Below are 22,911 nucleotides of genomic sequence, written 5' to 3' on the forward strand. Positions count from 1 at the left end.
AGCACAGGGAAAGAAGGCATTAGTGTACACTAAGCAGTATCTGTCATTAAAAGGCAAATATGGTCACCCTGGTGGCAGGAGGAGAGACAGGAGCAGTGCCTTACAAAAAGCAAGGGTCCTCTGGTGCAATTCTATTTCTTGATGCCAGTGCTGCTTACAAAGATGTGCTAGGAAAAGTATCAAGTTGCAGGCTAAGGTTACACAATTTTCAAAGATGTATAAAAGACTGAAAACGACACAGGCTGTAAAAATGGCTCCTCTGTATAAATTTCCCTATCACAGGATCTGACTCTGCACCATCACATTCAGGTGCACTTCCTTTTAAAAGCCTCTCTGCAGTTAAAAGACTTCCCTGTAGATGGGAGGGCTCTACTTCCTTGACCGACACCACTGTTGTACAGAGTTAGCACTGTCTTCGTCACTGTGCTTCTGGGTAAGAAAGGGGCCTTCTAGCCAAATGGTGCAGGACAGATACTGGGTTTTTGTTTGTTTAGTTGACTTTTAAAAATGGTATCTCCAGACAGTGTCATCCAGGCATTATGAGGATGTTAAGGTAGTGCCACAGGCAACCTGAATTCCCAGCACCTTTCAAGTTGCAGGCCAACACTGACAGCAGACCCAGAAGAAGGGGCAGTACTGTAACACAGCAGGAAGTGTGGGGAGGTTGGGAGAAGCCACAAACAGTCTAAAAGTGTGGTATGATGTGAACGGAGCAAAAAAAAAAAAGAGTACTTTGGACCCCAAATAAATTAATTTATTGAAACACCAGATGCCTGTCAGATGTAATATGACTTTTCCTTAAAGTAGAATGAAGCTTATCTAACAACCAGCTGGAACCCACACATTCAGGCCTGGCCATAATTTATGCAATTATATGGAGTCTGCAATAACAATAATTTAGTTTTCATGGTTCAAAAGAAAGCTTACTTCGTATGAATCCTCTTTATATAAATAGTGCAAATATTCTTCCTCTCTGTCTGTGCCACATTGTTTATAAACATGAATTCTTTGTTAATATAACTATCACAAACCACACAAAAATAACACTCTTAGAGAGCGCTCTCTCTCTCTCTCTCTCTCTCTCTCTCACACACACACACACACACACAACTAGAACTTCAAGTAATTATAATAATAAACAAATTAACATATAATGGCAAGGTAAAAGGAATTTTTAAAAACTCACAAGTTTTACTTCTTGACATTTTTCATGTATTAAAAACTATGATTGTTACATTTAATTCCTATTTTAAATGTTACAAGTTAAATTCCCAGCTTCAGTGGAAGGGAGGCATGTTTCAGCTCATTTTGAGTCTGTGTCACTAATGCATTCAGGTTTGAAACCACAGAATGTAAGGCCAAGGGAGGTCCCTCTTCAGGGGAAAACTATGCCAGTTTCAGTCCGACTCCCACCCTGACAAGAGTTTTACCTCCCTCTATGCTAATGGTAATGAACTGCAGGCAGCTCAGATTGTTTTACAGAAAGCATGAAACCTGTAACATTTGCATTACCTTGAAAGTATTAAGGCTGATGAAATCAAGCTATATGCAGGGCTTTACATTTTAATTCCACATTAAGTGCATGATTATTGCTGCTGTTTACTTGGTACATACACCAAGCCTTATGAGCAGCTGTGTCACAGGAAGATGAAAACCACACTCAGGTATACAGAAGGAAACTGGAGATCTGAGTGTGTCCCTCCATAGGCCAGCATTGTCCAGCATGCAGGGAACCCTGGGCTTGATCCTCAGCACCACATAAGACCTGGCATTGCAAGGAGGATCAGGAGTTGGAGGGCCAGCTGGGGTTACATGAGACCCCATCTTTTAACAAAAGAAAAAGAAGAGAAGCTGGGGACCCAGCTTAGTGGCAGGTTACTTGCCTAGTAAGTGCGCTGCCATGATCAACCCTAGAACTGAAAAAAAGAGAAGAAAATGGAGCCAGAAAATAATGTATTACTAACTCATTACAAAAGAAATGATGGTTTGGAAAAGATTTCATTCCAATCACAGACTTTCAAGAAAGCTAGAATTAAAGCCAAGGAATTTTAGAGATAATTTTACAGATACTGTGATAAGCTGACAGAGCATAGTGGTCTTCATTTCAGAAAAGAATACTGATAATTTTTATCAAGGAAAAAAGCATTTCTTGAATTAATGATATCTCCACACATAGATATTACCATTACTATTAGAATCTCAAAAATTACATAATCTAAATGGACTTTGTGTACAATTACCTAAAGGTTTTGAGTTGTCTTCAATCAAACAACAATTCAAGAATTTAGGGGGGCCGGGGGTGGTAGCACACACCTTTAATCCCAGCACTCAGGAGGCAGAGGCAGGCGGATTTCTGAGTTCGAGGCCAGCCTGGTCTACAGAGTGAGTTCCAGGACAGCCAGGGATACACAGAGAAACCCTGTCTCAGAAAGAAAAAAAAAAAAGAATTTAGGGGAAATGAATAAATAGCTCTTAAGTTTTAGAGTTTAAAATATAAGAAACTAGCAAAGGATCTCTGAATTTTACTCCTGTGACCCATTTCATAAGATTCAGCTGTTCAGGACACTGATACAATGTACTGAGAAAGTTACCGCCGCTGGATTGTTAAATAAGGGGACAATGACTAGAAACTCACTGCCTCCTCCTCCGAACACCTAACTCTTTGTCTCACTCCAGAATTCTCAGGATCAACAAACATTTCCCATGAAAGGCCAGAAGTAAGTATTTTGGCCTGGAGAGCTATTAGGTTTTTGTAACAACTACTTAATTTTGTTAGGACTGACTACAAGCAGCCACAGATGATGCGTAAATGAGTTGATTGGGCTGTGTGCCAACTAAACATTACTCACAAAACCTGTCTGTGAGTCGTGTGGCTCTGAGGGCTGGAGCATTTCCACCTGTGCTCTCTGCTGCCTTCCCGGTACTCTGGTTAATGGAAATGTTCTTAGTTAACCAACCCTGAGCCAAGGACACAACTGTATTCACCAAGTCATGGGTCTCAGCTCCAAACTCAGCCTACTCATTGAAAAGCCCACTTGTGCCTCATAGGTTCAGTAGTGTTATGGAACAAAACAAAAATAAAACAAACCACCGGGCAGTAGTGGCACACGCCTTTAATCCCAGCACTTGGGAGGCAGAGGCAGAGGCAGATGGAGTTCTGAGTTCGAGGCCAGTCTGGACTACAGAATGAGTTCCAGGACAGCCAGGGCTGCACAGAGAAACCCTGTCTCGAAAAAAAACAAAAAACAAAAAACAAAAAACAAAGCAAAACAAAAACCCTCCAAACCTCCTTTTTAAAATGTATTTTTAATTATGTTATGACGTTATAAATAAAAAATCTGTCCATACCAAAAAAGAAGAAGAAGAAGAAGAAGAAGAAGAAGAAGAAGAAGAAGAAGAAGAAGAAGAAGAGGAGACCAACCCTAACATTCATTGTTTAAAAGGGTTCTATCTACTGAAACACAATCTGGGACTCAGTCATCTGAAAATGTTTGCCATCAGGCTGACAGGCAGGGAAAAAAAGAAAGGCCCTAAGGGCTGTGACTCTAGTTCAGTGGCAGAGCACAGACTCTGGGCTCAACCTCCAGCACTGGGGGAAAAAAAGGAAAGAAAAAATTAAACCCCCTAAGAGCACAAAATGGGTATGCACTCCCATTTTCTCTGAATCGAGAGTTCACGGCGCCACCTACTGGTAAAGAAGTAGGCCACCCTTCACTAGTAAGTCAGGCTTCTGAGAACTCAAAACTTACTTACCTGAGGCTGAAGCGAAACAACCGGGGATGTGAGGAGACCAGATTGTGCTGTAAATGACACTCTCATGGCCCCTAAAGGTACACAGAGAATTTCCAGCAGTTGGATCCCACTGAAAACAAATGAGATCAATTAGTCAACAAAGGCAAACAGAAACACTTTTGTATATACCATGTAGCACTATATGTAATACATATATACCTCATGAATACCATATACATTTATATATACATATGGGACATATATGTAAAGATTCTTAAGGTTTATTTTTACATAAAATAAGGTAGTATTTAAGGCACAAAATAAGATAATTCTTAGGTTGTAGCCAAGACTAGTTTTTTTAATTCTGATAAACATTTTAATATATACTTTTGAAAAGAAAACTAATTGATCCCATGTAAAGCTACAGGACATTGTAGGAAACATTCCAGCGGCAGTGTGTAAGGAAGCTGTGTGAGCGCAGTAAAACGACATACCACTTTGACAGTTTGATCCCACGAGCCAGACACGACAAGCTGTTCACCTCTGGTTTGGCTCCAATCAACACTATACACCTAAAAAAAGTAAAGTCTTCATGTTTAGGGAGCAAACAGCACCAAGACAAATATTACATCTTAGTTCTTTATAAGAGTGTCAACGGTAGTAACTAACTCACTCTATGAAAACATGGAGCAGTATCCATTTCTACATGATGTCTGAAAAGCAGAAAGGTGAGTCTGTCCATTCTCCCATGCTAACTCCCTAGAGACTGACTCCATTCTGCCTTAATACAAGTCTACAGTTTCCAAATGTCCTTCACCATGCCAAATTATACATACTTTTAAATCTACCAACTGATTACTACTTATAGCACCACAAAGAAAAGTCAAAGCAGACAAGACAGTCATCTTTAAAAGCTTGCTCCTTCGGTGTTCATCAGAAAGTAATAAAATTCAATTACTATCCCTGCCTGGCCTTCCTTAGAAGAACAGTTTATAGGATGCAGCTACTCCATCCGACCTCTTGGCAGGCAGCTTTGGCTACACAGCAGTGCTATTCCGGGGCACACTCCTCCATCTCAGCACACCAGTGCAAGAAGCCATCTGAGAGCTTACACACTGTTATTCTGCCACTGAATAGAGTAAGTTATGTACACATCCCACCATAACGTGTGTCCAGTGACATTTGTGTGTAATGATCCTCTATGAGAGCAGCCCAGACATACACCTGGGCTTATTACTGAGTATCATTAGCCAGCAGGCTACTTTGAGTCTTAAAACTTTAGCTCCTACATATGTGTAGGAAATTTAAGTGTTTGGGTTTGTTTTGAAGAAGTTGCAGGGGAAACATCATTAATACTCATCTGCACTTTATTAAACTTTTGATGTTTTGTCACATAAGGCATTATGGTGGTTTGAATAAGAATGGCCGCCACAGGCTCATATATTTGAATGCTTATCTACCAGGGAATGGAACTGTTTGATTAGAAACTGCCCTTGTTGGAAGAAGTATGTCCCTGAGGGTGGGCTAGGCGCAGTATCTTAGCCCACAGACCCTAGACGTAGCTCATAGCTATTAATCCAGTGTCTCCTTGCGTGCTGCCATGCTTCCCACCATGATGGCGATGGACTAAACCTCTGAAACTGTAAACCAGCCCCAATGAAAAACCTTTCTTTTATAAGAGTTGCCTAAGTGATGGTGTCTTTTCACAGTAAGAGAACAGTGAGTGACCAAGACAGACATGAAATCCAAAAAAGTCAAACTTAGAACAGTGGTCAGCACAGGCTGAGAGGGTGAAGGCAGAAGTGACTCTGGCCAAATGGTACAAACTCTTAGTTATAAAATCAATACATTCTAGAGATATGAGGTTAATAATCACATATGCTTGAAAGATGCTAAGGAAGTTGATCTTAAGTGTGCCCTCCACACACACACAAGATGGTACCTATATCAACTGATGATAGAGTTAATCAACTTTATGTGGGGTCATAACTAAGTGTGTACTCAGTGGACTATGGTAAAACCTACAACCACTGTTTAGATGTTAAATTAATTGTTCATTTGTTACCTATACTTTTATGAAATTGGTGGGTATAAATTATTAAAAACAAGTAAATAAGTGAAATATTTTATGTTTTGTACCTCAAGAATGTTTTTACATTTCTATTTCTTAAGATGTTGATTATGCTCAGTGTGATGTCACACGTCTATACCCAGCACTGGGGAGGCAGAGGCAGGAAGCCAACTTGGTGAACAGAGTGATTTCAAGGTCAGTCAAGGCTACATATGAGACTCAAATTCCCAACAAACAGACTATTAAAAGAATATCCCCAGTGCTTCATACTCCATCCCAGTCCTGCCCTCCCACTGCCCATGTCCAAGCAAGAAGAGACAAAACAAGCCAACAAGAAAAGTGAGGTTAACAGCCCTTGACTGACATCAGAGATTGTCCTCTGGCTCTAAGTCCATGTACACTCTCAGTCTGACACACACACATGCTCACACCCACATAAGCAAAAAATTAAACTAAGTTGAAGTTTAGAACAGACTTAAGTACAAAAAGATGGCTGTGATGGAAGACCACGTTCCCGCAGGGCTTGAGGCTGGCCAAAGCGTTTGTGGGCTTAAGAAGCAGAGGTAAGTCAGTGACCCAGAAACCACCAGAAACACAAACGAGGCTGGCTGTGGTAGCGCATGCCTGTGAGCCCTGTACTCAAGAGTTACAGGCAGATGTATCAGCTTGGGGTGCATAGTAAGATACTCACAGGGAGAAAAAAAATATAAAAGGAAGATTCAGTACCCAGGGATTAGGGCTAGGGAACACTGAAAGACTTGGGGGAACTGTGAGTGAGGGCAGTATTTTAAAGGTAGAAGACTGGAAGAAGGAAGATACTATGACACATTACACATTCGGAGTATCTAGGACAAATGTGCAATTACCTCAAGTTCTAAGAACAGTTCACAGCCTGAGAGATGCTTGGGAACACAGATGAAAAGAGAAACTTAGGCTCCATGGAACCAGCCTCAAGTCAATTCACTCCACTGTCAACAGACACTAGTGTTACTTAGTAACTTAGTATTAGTAGCAAGGGCAGGAAGGTGAGATGTTTGCAATGGTAGACAAGACCAGCCCTCATGGACCTTATCCTTTAGTAGAAGGCAACTATAAATACATAAACATAAAAACATTGAAGAAGTAAAGCAGAAATACAAGGCTTAACAAGGGCAGCCAATTACTTCTCAATACAATTCAGGGGGAAACATGCCATCAGAGACCTGAGCATTATACACTATTAGTCTTTGGGGAGAGAGAGCAAGGAAAGACTTGAAGCAAGGGACAAACTTACCCTCCACCCAGGAACTCCAAGAGCCAAGACTTAAGAGAAGAAACATCTTAAAGGGCCATGCCTAAAGTTTGCTGTGATCCCTCTCAGACTCCTGCCATCAACCATTAGCTACGACTTAAGAGCACAACAACTCTCGGACCACCCTCCCCATCCACCCCTGCTTGTTTTTATGCAATATGGCCTCTATCCAGCTTGAATAAAAGCATATTTGTAAATACAGATTAATGCCACTGCCTTGTTCAAAGCCTTTCAACATTATGTGGCTTCTGCAGCTTTTCAGCTTCACTTGGCATTATATGAGTCTCATCTGTGATGATTTGTATTGCCCAAAGGTCAAAATCATGCAAAACTATGCATGCCTTAGGAGCGGAGCACATACATATGTAAGCAAAGAAAGTGTAAACAGAAAGCTGAAGAAAGTGGTTGCTTCTAGCAAGAAGGAAGGATGAAAGGGAGATGGACGGATTATAAGGAGGTAATCAGGGGACTCCATAGCATAAGTAATGCCTTATTTCTTAAGCCACATGGTAAATATTCAAGTGTCCAATGTACCATTTTTACATTTTACATATATATGTATAAAAATTTCCAACCATACAAGTTAGCAATGCCTTCACACAGATTTCAATGGGCAAATGCTAACTGTTCAAGCCCATGCTTCCTCTGTCCTTGCCTTCCTGGCACTTTGCTTCACCTCTCACACTGCTGCTATCTTTTCTGCCTAGTTCTGCATTCATACTCTCCCTCAGAATCAAGCATGCTCATCCTGCCCCGTCCCAGTCAAGGGTCTCCTCACCAGCAGCACTGTGTCCACTCAGCCCTTGCCGTGGCCTCTCTCCATAGAGCAATCAAGAACCCAGGATACACTGCAGACCTGCTCATTTTCCCAGCTGGGCCAAGCACAGAACCTCACTCTCAGCAGAGCTAAGGAAGGCTTTTGGAATGCATAACAAGCTGGGTGAAAGACACATCTTGATCTTTGTGTGCTGACCGTTTCCAGTGTTTCTTCTCCGTTTCTAGTTTCCCCCTCCATGACCACTGGAAGAATGAACACTGAAAGCTGTCTAATTAAATACAAAGAAACACCATGCAATACCTGGCTAGTTTCAAAAGCAGGGTCCTATAGATGAAATTACTCTTGGCATTAAATAAAAGTAATTGGAAAAATAAGAGAGAGAAAAACAAATTAAACAAAAACATTGACAATATTTTGTGCCACTTTGGCAAAGCTGTACTTCATCAAAACCAGTTTGAGCAGATATATTTTATAACAGAAACCAACTCCCAAAGAGCCTGTGTTATCTGCCTTAAAGTAGTGCCCTTCTGTAAGGTGATCTACTTAAGTAGAAATAGTCAAATAGACACTTGCTCTGAATTTTCACTTAGCCCGCATGAACACAAAGAGACAGTGATCCTCAATCCCAGTGATTAAAAAGGACTATTTCTCTTACTGCAGAAAACCTGTAAATCCTTTTCACTATGGAGACTTGAAAGCGTCCATGAAGACAAAGTATCCCACATGGCTGCCATTTTGTCCATCACGTTGTGCTCTTGTTTCACTGTCTCCTGTCACTAGCTGTTACTATCAGACTGTTTTCCTTACTATCAGAACATTCACTAAACACCTACCAGACAAGGACTTTCTTTTATCATTAGCACAGATCATATTCATCCCTTGAATATTGAGAGTGGCTTCCCTAAAGGCATCTAGTAATATATATTTGTCTGATTGCTACAAAAATGTCATTTACAGCTAGAGCTATATCTGTTGAGTCCCTTGTAGGCTGACCTGCCCCTTCCCGCTCTGCTTCTTCTCCACACCTTCCAATGACATCTGTCTGCTGAAGGAATGACATGCTGGATGTGACCACTGCCTCACGGCAGTCCTTCTCACATCCCATCTCCTTGAAACTGGACGGTTGATCCAGTTTGAGGTGTAACCAGATTCAGCTCAATTGTTTTCGCTTCCTATCCAATCAGGAGGTGTATAACTTCGGATTGGCCCACTTTTCGTGATCCTAGATTGCCGAGAATGTTTCAATCATGAATTAGCAACTTTAGTATCTGTACATGACCCTCTCCCAGAGTCGTTATTGCATTACAGGCCACTAAATGCCAATTTGCTGTTATTCCTTTTGTGTAGATTTTACAGGATTCTACTATAAGGAATTTTCTAATCAACTTTTTTATTTGCTCCACAATGAATTCATACAGAGAAGGCAATGCATGCCACAAGTCCTCATTGTCAGAATAAAAAAAGGAGTTGGCAATACTACTGATCTTCCACAATGGTGACTTTCTTCTGATTATCACAAGTCCATGTACACAAACTGAACAGTTGATTCTGTTTATGTATGTGTGTGCACGTACTCCATGCTTTGAGTCACTCTTTCTGATGTTCAGACATGCTATGTTTGGCCACCGAGAGTCCCTTCATGTTGCCTCTTCTCAGCTTTGGACATGCCTCCAAAATCATCTTGCTTTCAGACACAAGAAAATGTCTTAGATTCATCTTGTCTATGTCTTCTCCAGTCCTAGAGCCAATGGCTTCTCCATACCCACTGAGTGTGTTACAAGACTATTTAGAGCTATCAGCACTATAGGCACTAAGGATGTCATTGCAGGAGATGAGACTTTACAGTGCAAAGACCTGGGAAATATGCATTTTTCACAGAGGAAAAATAAACCTTAAGATTATATGAATAGTTCATACCCAATTTTAATATAAATGTTCTAAATATCTTCTTTACTCCAAAACTCTTTTCTATGACTGCTGTTAAGCGTCATCTTTCTATACATAGATGAGACTTTCAGAATAACAAAACTGATTTTTCTAAATATGGTAAAAATCTCTATTACCTTTCCATTCATGAGACAGACCACATCAGAGATGGTAATCACAACACTATACTGTTAAAGTTTTTTATTTGTGAAGTAAATGACTTTCGACACCTGCTAATAGAGTTATCTACCAGGCTCTAGATCATTTCTTTAGTATGTCCTTTCTGTCCTGCTTTAAACTGTGATTTCTAATTTTGTAAACTATTTCACTGATCCAAGGTCAAAACTATAACATGACTTATATCTAAAGAAATCTTACTTCCGTTTTTGGGTCAGTGCTCTTTCTCTCCCACTTGCATTACATGCAATTAATATTTTAGTTTTGAACTGCATTCCTGCTGTTTATTTTTTAAATTAATATACAGCATATATTTATAACAAATGTAAATAACTCAAATTATATGGTTGCATATGTTGTACTATAGGCCTCATATAAAGGTTAAGTGTTATATATTTTAAAACAGTTCTCCCATGAGATAGTCTTATATGAGCTTGTACCAAAACTGAAAATGATTTCCAGCTTCATATATAAAATCATAAAGTAAGACTGAATAAAGTCAGCCTTGGTCACATACTCCTATAATCACAGCACTTGAAAGGCTGAGGTAGGAGGATGGTGAGTTTGACCCCACTCTTGGCTACAAAGTAACTGCAAGACCAGCTTAGGCTATACAGCCATCACATTGATACCCACACTGAGTGCATGAGAAAGATGACAGATATCATGCATGGAAATCCTTCTCTACTAAACATTCTAGTTTTCAACAAAGTTCAGAGCCTGGGTAATGGAGTGTGAGTAACAACTGCACAAGGTGAAGCTGCTGTTCTGGCTTCATCTCTGTTGCTTTGACAAAAAGCAACACGGGAAGGGAAGAGTCTGCCGTCCTACAGTGCGGGGTGCGGTCAGGGCATGAGTGCAGGCAGCTTCTCACAACAGTCGGCAGTCACGGGCAGGAGCAGAGAGAGAGCCGCATGCTGCTGCGGGCTGCCTCCTCCTCCCTGACAACGGTCAGGACCTTGCCTGTGGACCAGCACTGCCCACAGGAGCTGGATTCTCTATAAGCCCTGAGAGCCTCCCTGATCTACATAACTCCTCATGACCACTCTGCCAGGGGGATTCTGGGCTGTGTCAAGTTGATAGTTAAAACTAATAGCACAGCCATTAAAGATTCTTTACATTTACATAGTGACTATTATAATCTCCAAAACATTAGACAGCAAAAATATTAAGATACCTGGAACTAAATGCTCATGAAGTTAAAGCAATGGTTTTCCAAACAATTTTACACACTGGAGTCCTCTAGTACTCTAAAGTAACCTTGAAAACTTGCCCCAGACCCGAGACATTGTAACCTAAGCATGAAAAAAGGTGACTGCATCTTAGATAATGCTAATGCTCCAAAAGTTTGAGAACATTGCGATAAAACAAATATTATGCATACTTTTCTCATTTTAAATTTGGAGATTTCAAATTTCTGTGTTGTAGTCTAGCCCTAACAGCTACCACCTGAAGCAGGTTAGCTGAGAATGTAATCTGCTTCTGCAGCTGGTAGCCGTTAGACAGGAGTATACTATACATGGAGCCTACTGGGAAATGACCCACACTGTCTCCCAACTTCCTCTCCCACCAATGTACCACACATAATGTATGCTCCAGTCATACCAACTGATTCTGTTTGTTTGCATGACCCCAAACTACTGGAGATTAACATGCAAGTCTCACACATGCCTGGTGCACAGTATGTGCTACCACATAGGCATGTCTACTGCTCTTAATTCAAGTACAGGTTTTAAAATACTACATGGTGCCCCTTTAACAATGATGGCAGATAATATAACCTACTGGCAGTCAAATTCAAAGAAAAGTAATTAGCTCATTTCTAACTAGAAGGTAGTTTTCTACATAGTCAAAGAGCTTTAAATTGCCATTTTAAAGTATACTAAAATATACCTGTAGTAATCTACTCTAAAATAAAATAAATGGCTGAGTGCAACTTAACATGCAAAAGGAAATACATTTGCTGATTTTTTTTCCCTATAATTATTACAACCCTTAAAAAGAAAAGAAGAGAGGCTGGAGTGTGGCTTGGCAGCAGAGTGTTTCCCTGGCACGCACAGAGCACTGGAGCTATCACCAGGATCACCAAAAGTGGGAAAAAAAGAAAAAAAGAAAAAAATACCTTTGGTAGAGAAATCTTTCATGGTATTTTAAGTGTAAATGTATCTCTAAATAGAGGAAGAGGGAGAGGAAGTTGGGAGACAGTGTGGGTCATTTCCCAGTAGGCTCCATGTATAGTATACTCCTGTCTAACGGCTATCAGCTGCAGAAGCAGATTACATTCTCAGGTAACCTGCCCATACTAATGTCAAATATATGATTATGATTCTATATTAATATTTTATTGGTATTCATCAAAGGGTATATTATTAATTCATATTTAAAAGACAAGACATAAATCATTCAGCACATTATTACTATAAGATAAATAAATACACTTTCTCTGTGACAGAATAGGAACATGGCACTTGAAAACTACACATCTGCAAGAAGAAAAAACAATTCCAAGCTGGGGCTGTAGATCAATTGGTAGAGCGCCTCTGCCTAGTACAGACGAGGCTCTGGGCCATGATTGTCCTTCCCAGCACCACATACACTGGGCATGCCCAGACAGACCTGCAATCCTAGCATTCAGGAGTTACAGGCATAAGGATGAGAAGTTCAGGGCCATCCCTGGCTACATCAGGAACTGGAAGCTAGCCAGGACCAAAGTGTCAGACAGAAAGGAGAGCAGGAGAAAGAAGTGGGAAAGAGTAACCCTGCAAATGGAGAAACCTTGCTACTCAGTAAGGAGAACAAATGTAGAGTGTTTATGAGTAGCCTAGCTAAGTGAAAATGAGACACTGGAGTAAACAGCGCTGACTCTGTACTGCCTCACAGCCTCTCTGCTTTGTCCCAGTCACACAGTGCCGCTCCAAGTCCTGAAGCAGAAACATCGAGTTCTCAGTCCACCTCCCCGGGGGCCTTGTTGTTTGTTTTCTGTTGTGTAGTTGTTGTTGTTGTCCTTGCTGACTTTGCAGTCTGTCTTATTCTTCCTGACTGGGGCTTAAAAGATGCAGTGGCCTCTGCAGACACCAGTGAGACAACACAGAGAAGAGTCTGACTCCTGCTTGGATGTTAAGTTTGGCCGCAAGCACCTGTACCCATCAAGTCACCTCACCCACCACCCCTTGATGTTAATTAAGTTGGTTTCTTTTTTCTTTGATTCCACCAAGACCTTCAATCCCAGAGCCTAAAACTTATCTAAATCCTGGATTTCTCCTTTATGTTCTGAGGAAATTCAAAAAATCATCAGATACCACTACAAAAGCCTATACTCAACAAAACTGGAAAATCTGGATGAAATGGAGAATTTTCTAGACAGACACCAAATACCAAAGTTAAATCAGGATGAGATAAACCCTCTAAACAGTCCCATAACCCCTAAAGAAATAGAAGCAGTCATTAAAAGTCTCCCAAGCAAACAAAGCCCAGGACCAGATAGGTTTAGTGCAGAATTCTATCAGACCTTCAAAGAAGACCTAATACCAATACTCTACAAACTATTCCACAAAATAGAAAGAGAAGGAACACTACCCAATTCTTTCTATGGAGTCACAATTGCACTGATAACTAAACCACACAAATACCAAACAGAGTTAGAATGTCAGACCAATTTCCCTTATGAATATCAATGTAAAAATACTCAATATAATTACCAAAAACTGAAAAAACAAAACGAAACAAAACAAAAATTAAATGTGATTTTTTTCAATGTCTTCTCAGTTCCTTTAAGGGAAGCAAACATTTTATATTAAAGTAGTATTTTAAATGATTTATTTTAATATTCAGAAATGTGTCTAAGTACATATTTTTCACTTATAACTGTAAAGCTGGAATGCAGTTATGATGAAGAGCCTTGAGAAGGAATGAACAGGTTGACAAACCCACCATCTTTGGTGCTGCATCCGAAGCATGCCTTGTTCACCTCGGGACATTGCTTCAGGGCTTGGACCAAACTTCTTGCTCTGAAAGGTAATGAGTGCTGAAGCTGAGACTCCTGCACTAGGACTACCTGGACGCTGAGCGGTTTGTTTAGTAAACACCCTGTCTGGTGGGAGTAGGAGCTACTGGTTAGAGTTGAGGATGCTGAGGAAGGATGCATTGCCTTCAGGTGGATGTAGAGCTTGGGATTAATTGGTCTTCAGGGCTCAATTGAGAATGTCAGAGGCAGAAGTCTACATTTTTCCCCACTACATATGTACCCAAAGAAGTCCCCAATAGCTACAACAGGAGGGAGCCAGGAGCCCATGTTTGTTAGACGCCATCTCAACGACAAAGCCCCACTTTCTCTGAAATGAACAGAGTGACAATTCCTATTTCCTAATCTTGAGAGACAGCTGTGTACTCCTGATCCTGTGGCACTCTGACCTTGGACTCAGCTTCTAGAGTTATCTACAAGCTACTCAGCCTATAACGCTTTGTCGGCAGCCAATGAGCTTCCTTGGATTACCACATGCTCTGGGACTAATCACAGAAACTCTGCTTCTGAAAAGCAGCCCACAATAAGACGGAAGTCGGCATCAACACATGAGGGTGCACTGAGACAAACATCTGAAAGGCAGTGGGTTCACATAAACAAGCTTATCAGTAAAATAACAACAACCACAATAGCAGTCAAACAAAAAAATCTGTCAAAGTCACTTTTAACTAACAGCCAAAGCATCCTGATACAAATGTTTATCAAAAGTTGCCTTTGAGGAATCTAGAGAGATGGCTCAGTGAGTACGACTGCTTTCTGCACCAGCATGAAAATAAGAGTTCCATCCAATCCCCAGGAGCCTCATGAAAAGGCCAAGTGTTACTGTGCATCTATAGCACGGCACTGTCCAGAACAGAGACGAGGGGATCCGAGGAGCTTCCTGGCTGCTAGGTTAGCTCTGAGTTTGGTGAGACAACTCGTCTCAAAGAAATAAGGAGGAGCCTGATAGAAAAGGAAACCTGCATCCCCTTTAGCCTCTGAACACACAAACACACAACATACATGCTGCCCCATACACACGTGCAAGCACATAGGTGCACACATACAACACACACAGATGCCCCCACACACAAATACAATCCAAATAAACCAGTATTAAAATTTTATGTTTAAGAAGAAAACAATCTAGAATAGTACACATATGACAAAGTTTGTCTTCAACACAGCACATATTCAAAGCTTCAGAGAATGATTGCTAAAGAAAGCTTCAAGAATTTGTTGCTAAAGAAAGCAGATTTGAGCACAAGAGAAGCCATTTTTCTGACCATGATTAGTACAATCTAAAAGTCAAATAAACTAATTCCAGAAATAGAAAAATTCATAAAGGTCAGCCATCAGGGACATTGCAAACAGAATTTCCTAGAGAATATAAAGAGACCATTAGGTATATGAAAATGATCTATGCATTAATTACATATCTACTTAACATATGTTAAAAACAAATACATATCTAGGAATCTTGACTATTACAAACAAATAAATGTATACAGATGTGAATCTGGTAGCTCGTGACTACTTTAAACAAACAAATGCGTGCAGCTGTGAATCCCATGCCTTGTACTTATTACAAATAAGTGTATATAGCTGTGAGTCTAATGGCTCAGACTGTTACTTTTAGAGGTGATATAGCAACTGAAGGTCACTTAAAGGAAACCATTAAAGCAACACCCCATTTCCTGTCAGTGGATCTTACCTTAGAATCTGCTCCTCACCATCATTTACACAAATAATCAATACAAGGTAACACAATTTTAAAAAAAAAATGAGAGGAAAGGATAGTTCTAGAGAAAGAAGGTAAAAATACAATTAAGTTATTTGTAACACCAATTGTGTAAGAAAGGAAAACTAAGCTTTGGTGTAATGGGATATAAACAAGGCATGGTGGTTCACACTGTGATCCTAGCACTTGGGACACTGACGCAGGAGAACCACCAGCTCAAGTTCACTTTCAATTACACAGCGAGCCCCAGGCCAGCCTGGGCTACGAGAGCCCCTCCGTCACAGGAATAACAACGGTCAGCGGGAACAATGGCATGCCACACCATGGGAATTGTGGACTTGCTGCTCTAAAGGGATTCCTTCATTAAACATCCCGAGTTCCCCTTTACCAAAGTTGCCGTTGCCCAGTGGTGTTTCCAAAACCATGGTAATTTACAACCATATTATTCAAGGAGCCATCCCAACACAATAAAGTAATTTTATTTTTAGAACTAATTATAGAACTATTGAGTTTTAAAAAATAGTTATAACTATACAATGTTATCTAGGATACTCACACCACTCAGTTTTTTTTAAACAAAACAATAATGACCTTCCACGTAATGAACACTTATTAAAGGCCTGAGATGAGGCAGGCATAAAGGTAGGTAAAAGCTAGAAAGCAATCTGTAAGTCGTCATTGAAGGCTCTGTTGCTAAGGTATAAAACCAAGAAAGAATGTCTTCATCACATTCCTTAAAATGTATGCATGCATTTTGGTATTTCCAAAATATAAATGAGTTCCTGTGCCTCATATTACACACACACACACACACACACACACACACACACACACACGGAGTCCAGACGACACAAAAGTCATATTTAGATTCACGTTTAAATTTGCTTTAGGGGCTGGCACAATGGCTCAGCAGTTAGGCATGCATAGTGCTCTTGCAGAGCACCTGAGCAGTTCCCAGCACCCACACCAGGCAGCTGCAAACACCTGGAACTCTGGTTCTCTGGGGAAACCCAGTAATTCCAGCTTGCATGGGTGTCTGCACTCACTCCTGTGCACATGCATGCACACATAGTCACACATACAAATTTACAAACACTAAATCTTTATTTTCTTTTAGTGAACTCAGCCTCCTAGTTGGTACTTGATGCTGCTGTTGGAATACATTGAGTCTTACTGAAGCCTGCGGACAATCGTGAGAGAGCCTGCGAACAGCCCGCCCACCCTCTCCTGAGGCACTACGTGTAGGCGTGTTCATAGGGCATAAGGAAGGCTGAGGCCCTCTGGAGGGAAGGATGCCACCGTGCCTGCTAGAGGCACTGCTGTTGCCTAATGAGAAGCCTGACCTTTTCTTGTCTTGTCTTAGGCTAAGAAATACTTTATGTTTGAATAACAGAATAATAAGTGACATCTACTATGAACAAGAAACATTAAAGCCTAACCTTGTCCCCTGAAAGCATTTCCCTGTGTTCATCCCAAAGAGATTTCAAACAAACAATAAGAAAGGAAAGCCATCATCATACCTCCTGCGTGTGCTCTTTATAGACTTGGAGAGGGCCTGTGGCTTTCGCAGTGTCCCAGAGCTGCAGTGAGCCATCACCACTACAGGTGACAAGGACATGCTCATTGTTTTCACTCCAGGTAACGTCAAACAAGCCGTCATTCCAGTCAAAGCTACGCCAGAAAAGAAAATACATGCACTGCAGATCACAAAATGATTAACATCTTAATTTTATAGTTACTGTTTTTTTTTTCTTGTTTTTCACCTATTGTAACACACATTACCTCAGATGATCTTGAAAACTACAAGAGATAAATAGAGCAGGTTCTCCACAGTGGCCTGGAAGCACAGCCCAGGAGTGGGCAGGTAGACAGCTCCAAAGTTAAACAGAAAGGAGGTTTCCAAACACTAATATGAGGTATCCACCAAAGACAGGCTGACATCACCTGCTTTTTTTTTTTTTTTTTGGTTTTTTTTTCGAGACAGGGTTTCTCTGTATAGCCCTGGCTGTCCTGGAACTCACTTTGTAGACCAGGCTGGCCTCGAACTCAGAAATCCACCTGCCTCTGCCTCCCAAGTGCTGGGATTAAAGGGGTGCACCACCACGCCCGGCTAACATCACCTGCTTTTATTGTAGTGCACCTGTGACTCACAGTATGCACTTGTGAGCCTTTCAAAATACGGAGACCAATCATTTCAAATACTCCCATAAATCTTTCTTCAGAGCTACAAGCAGGTAGTGGCTTTCTAACAGAATCTCTTTCCTCTGCCTTTGACTAATCCTGATAGAAGTAGTGTGTGTCCATCACTCAACCTGGAAGACAGGTCCATAGAGAAACACTGGGCAAGCCACAAGATGAGCGTTAGCTCTTGCTTAAGGAAACTAAATTACTAAGACAGTCACTGTTTTAAGTTTTAAATATATAATTTATAAGCAGACACTAGTAAGCTTGAGAACATGGCATAATCATAGTTAGCAAAAATAATTTCTATATGATGTCAATGTAAAAGCTTATTTTACATCGTAAATTAAAAACCTATTAGTTCTAAATATTCAAAATGCAACTGCATTAAGACTTTGACAGAGGTTGAGAGTATATGTACACTTAATAATTAGAGCCATTATAATGGTTTGAGGAGAATGGCCACCACAGGCTCTTAGGTTTGAATACTCAGTCCCTAGGTGATACAAGTATTTGGGAAGGATTTAGGAGATGTGGTATTGCTGGAAGAAGTGTGCCACTGGGGCCAGGCTCTGGGACTTCAAAAGACTTGCCCCATTCCCAGAGTGGATCTCTCTGCCTCCCATCTGTGGCTCAAGATGTGAGCTCTCAGCTGTTCCTGTAGCCATGACTTTGCTCCGCCATTCTAGACTCTGACCCTGACCCACTACGATTATAAGCCTAAAGTAACTACTTCCTTGTGTAAGTTGCCTTAATCTTGATGCCTTATCACAGCAACAGAAATGCCAGTCACTTTACCTTCTAAAAATCTGAAGTCCGGATTCATTTTGATCCAATACTAATAGAGTTCCACAGCCTAGAAGAAAACAAACAAAACAAAACCAAGCCATAAGTCTTGTTCTTTAACCTTCTGGGAGACATCTATGATGAAATCTTAAGCGTTGTGGACCAGCTTTAACTACCACAAATTCCCCATAAAATAACTGCAACCGTATATACAGAACAATTAAGAGTTACATAGTATGCTTCAGTCATTAAATATCCAACTTACCATCTGGCCAGACTGGAATCCGAATACCAGTCTGGGGAAACGCATCAGAGTGCCAACTCACACCAGGCCTGGTGCTAGGCACGCAAACCTTTCAAGTTGGAGCTAATAACAGAAGATAAGGGAGGCTTGTGCTTATAGACTCCCGAGACTGTGGTTCTCCCTTGCTGATGCACGCAGAACACACCAATCACAGCATTTCAAGACAGTATATGTGGAAATACCATATAATCGTTGGTCAGGTGTTGAAAACAACATTAATTTCAGTTATCTGCCAACAATCAGTTATTTTTGCTGAAAGACTAATGTCTCTTTCTCTCCCCCATCTCACACTCCATTAACATCTGTTCAAAGTGAATCTGCACTTGAACTTTACAAGGTAAGATGACTAATTACTACGCTCACACGCACATTCAACTGTTTAAACTAGAGTCTTCACAGAATTTCGCTTTTGAGTTTGTGATCAGTGAGGTGGGTAAAGTGTTAAAGACCTTCCTCTTAAACGTAACTGATGAAGAAAAAAAAAGTCAACTCTCAGGTCAGAGACCTGACCCCTTCCAAGTGCAGAGGGGTACCCAGTACCTACTGGGCAGCTGACAACCATCAGTAACGGATCCAACACCCTCTTTGAACCTTCTCTTCTGACCTTAGCTGGCACCAGGCATATCATGGTTCACAGACATACATACAAGCAAAAACCTCAGACACACACACAAAAAATCTAGAAAACAATTCCTAATTATACCAATTTCTTGTAAGAAACCTTTATAAAAGTCTAAAGTTTGATGGCCAAGAACTGTGAACCCAACCGTGCAAGCACTAAGCACTAATGGACAAACTATAAGGAAACAAGTTTATTTACCACTATTTTTCAGAAATCGTATTTTTTTTCCTGCAGTAAACAAGTATTACAGATCACTGACATTATGCAATGGTTTGCCACACACTGCTCCTGTGCATAAACAACAGATGGGGTATAAGTTAAAATAAATGGCTTGAGCACTTAGACATCTCTGCACATTTATCCACTTCCCATAGAACAACTAAAAGCAAGCACAGAATTTTCTAGTATTTTTTTTTTCTTTTTCAAGAAAGGGCCAGCGTCTCCCTACGTTTCCGTTGAGGATGGCTTTGAACTCGTGGCTCTGTTGACTCCACCTTGCAAGTACTGACAAGTGCATCCTTCTTACAGAAGGGAAAGGACTAACTGTAGACATCCCCTGGGCTCCAATGCCAACTCCTCAGAAAGGGGGACCTAGGAGGGAGGGCCGAGCTCTGTCGCCCCCTGGCGGTGGCGGGTGGCACCGCGCGTTCAGAGGCGCGTCCTACGCCCGCCCCGGAGGCGCGGCCCGCGCTCACCCGCGATGCCGTAGTGCTGCGCCGCGGCACAGGCCAGGCGGCCCGGCAGGTACGGAGAGAACTCGGCCGCATAGCCGTGGCGGCCGGGCACCCGCAGCGTCCGCGCCGCGCTCATTCCGCCCGCCCTCCGTCACTCGGCCTCTCGGCCCGGGCGCGGAAACAGTCTCGAGATAGAAGTGCCCCACTGCCGCTCACTGAGAGAAAGTCCGGGAAGGCCGGGCGGAAGTGACGGCGCCGACGCCCGGAATCCTAGATTTTGATTGGGCTACATAGAAAAGGGAGCTGACGCCGCGACGACCATTTTTCTTTTGGGCAAAAATCCACTGATTTGCTCCAACTAAAATCAACTGGTCTTCCAGAGATTATTCTAGACCTAAAAGAGAAGATACTCGTTAGGGGTCACTTCTGACAGTTATTCACGTTTAATTGCAACCTCCATGTTTTTTTTACATAAAACCTTGTGTTTTTATTAATTGCTTGAACTTTCAAAACTTTGCTATTGTGACATTTTCCTGATGGTTACGAAATAAAAGCCACAACAAACTCGGAAAGCAGTTAGTGAGTCCAAGGGCAACGAATGGAATACTAGGTTGCCCAAGGTAATTTGAATCCAGACAATAATGAAGTTAAAGGATAGGACTGTTATCATGTGCAATTAGCGGTCTATAGGTTTTATGTAGTTAGTTGCACTGTGAAGATATATTCCAGTAATTAAGGAAGACTTGGGCTCATTAATTCGTTCATTCAAATGTTTGCCAAGCATATGCAATGTGGTAGATGAATGTGCAGTTTGCCAAACCAAACACTGGAGAGTGAAAGAGACTTGTTAATCATTAAACCAGTCAACCTGCACAGACCAAGTCATGTGCCAAGCGTGATGCTAGACTTTTGTATTCAAAAGACCCACTGGGGTACGTGGTTGAGCTCAAGAGATTACAAGACATGAAAGCTGTCAAGTGTAATCAAAATGCTATTGATGCTGTGATGAATATACACAGGTGTTTTTAGGGTGGGCTGTCAGGAAACATTTTAGAAAGGAGATAATCTAGGGTGAATTCATACAAATGAATTTCTCCAAATAAAAAGTTGGAAGTCATTGTGGGATCAGGAGAAGGGTGAAGAACCCAGGAAACCTAAAACCATAAGGGATGGTACCTGCCAGGACTGTCTAGCCTGATAGAGAAAGAGCACTTTGAGTAGATTCCACCTAGTGAAAGAAAATCAAATGCTCCAACATGAACTCTTATATTGTACACCATGCCCAAGGAACTGTGCTGCAGTTTAAATAATAGAGATCTGTGCAAGTTTTCAGATATGGATCATTTAGTGAGTTATCATTCCCAAGCAACAGTAACTAGAGACTAGAGGTTGGCAATGGAGTACAGTTAGAGACTTTAGCAACAACTCAAGCAAAGGATGCTATAGTTGGGTAGTAGTGTTTTGTTGAGAATTATGGAAAGGTGTGGAGAGGGTGAGCTTAAGAGTCAAATGAAGAAAAAAAGCTTAAATGGTTTCCAACTATTAGTATAGTATTTATCTAGACACAGGAATTGTTTATTGAAATAAGGACAATGGAGGGGGCAAATTTGGAACAATAACAAACTCCAGTTCTGCATATTGAGTGTGTACTGTGTGCAGTACTTGAATACAGCACAATGGAGTCCAGCCAAGCCTTCTTACTTGCATGTAGATATTATTTAAGCCACGGAAATGATTTTTATTTAGGAAGAGAATGGAATAAGAGAAGACAGATAAAGGCAGACTTGGGGGAAACAGCCACATGGAAAGCTGGCAGTGGAGAAGTTATGGAAGGTGAGAGAGATCCACAAGATGGGGACTGTAGACTCATTTATTACTTGGTTTTAAGAATGCTGCTCAGGGAGCTGGAGAGATGGCTCAGTGGGTAAGAGCAATGACTGTTCTTCCAGAGACCCTGAGTTCAATTCCCAGCAACCACATGGTGGTTCAAAACCATCTGTAATGAGGACTGATGCACTCTTCTGGTGTGTCTGTGAAGAGTGGAAAAATACTGACTGCCCTGAGAACATAGGCCCCGGCCCCCTGCCAGATGGCCTAATTATCCGGATCTTTTGAGAAAAACTAATGCAGAATGTTTCAATGTCCCAGGTGCCTTGAAACAAATATCCGCCCCTAGACTTCCCCTATTTCCTCCCCCTAGTTTGTGGTTTTTACCTTTATAAGCCTGCTGAAAAATAGGGTCGGGGTCAAACTCCTCTACCCCTGCGTGGTGTATGAGTCTCTGCCCCAGCATGCTGGTTTGAGCTCTTGTCCCGTCTTCTCGCTGTTAATAAACTTCCTCGTGTGATTACAGCAAGTTCGGTCTCAGTGTCTTGCTGGGTGCACGCTATTCCTGAGACTTGAGTGAGGGTCTCCCTTCGGGGGTCCTTCATCTGAACACAGAGACAGTGTACTCACATATATTCACATCACATAAAATAAAGGTCTCTTAAAAAAATACTGCTCAAGCCAGGCATGGTGAATGAATGCCTTTAAACCCAGAATTTTGGAGACAGGGGCAGGTAGATCTCTGAGTTTGAAGCCAGCCTAGTCTACAGAGTGGCTGTCCTGGGGACGACCAGGGCTACA

General features: G+C 41.4%; 1 protein-coding gene across 1 annotated transcript in view; it reads right to left on the minus strand.

Moving 5' to 3' along the window:
- The window catches only part of Pex7 (peroxisomal biogenesis factor 7), a 50,538-nt gene extending 30,006 nt beyond the window's left edge, over positions 1 to 20,532 (minus strand). The window contains exons 1-5 of the mRNA XM_021174998.2: positions 20,305 to 20,532; positions 18,696 to 18,753; positions 17,237 to 17,387; positions 4,227 to 4,304; positions 3,754 to 3,862 (exon numbers count right to left, since the gene is read on the minus strand). Coding sequence (XP_021030657.1) covers positions 3,754 to 3,862; positions 4,227 to 4,304; positions 17,237 to 17,387; positions 18,696 to 18,753; positions 20,305 to 20,419 — 511 coding nt within the window. The 5' untranslated portion in view covers positions 20,420 to 20,532. The remainder of the gene's footprint in view (positions 1 to 3,753; positions 3,863 to 4,226; positions 4,305 to 17,236; positions 17,388 to 18,695; positions 18,754 to 20,304) is intronic.
- Between the last annotated feature and the right edge of the window lie 2,379 nt (positions 20,533 to 22,911).

The sequence above is a fragment of the Mus caroli genome, chromosome 10 (assembly GCF_900094665.2).
Source record: "Mus caroli chromosome 10, CAROLI_EIJ_v1.1, whole genome shotgun sequence".
Classification (NCBI taxonomy): Eukaryota; Metazoa; Chordata; class Mammalia; order Rodentia; family Muridae; genus Mus; species Mus caroli.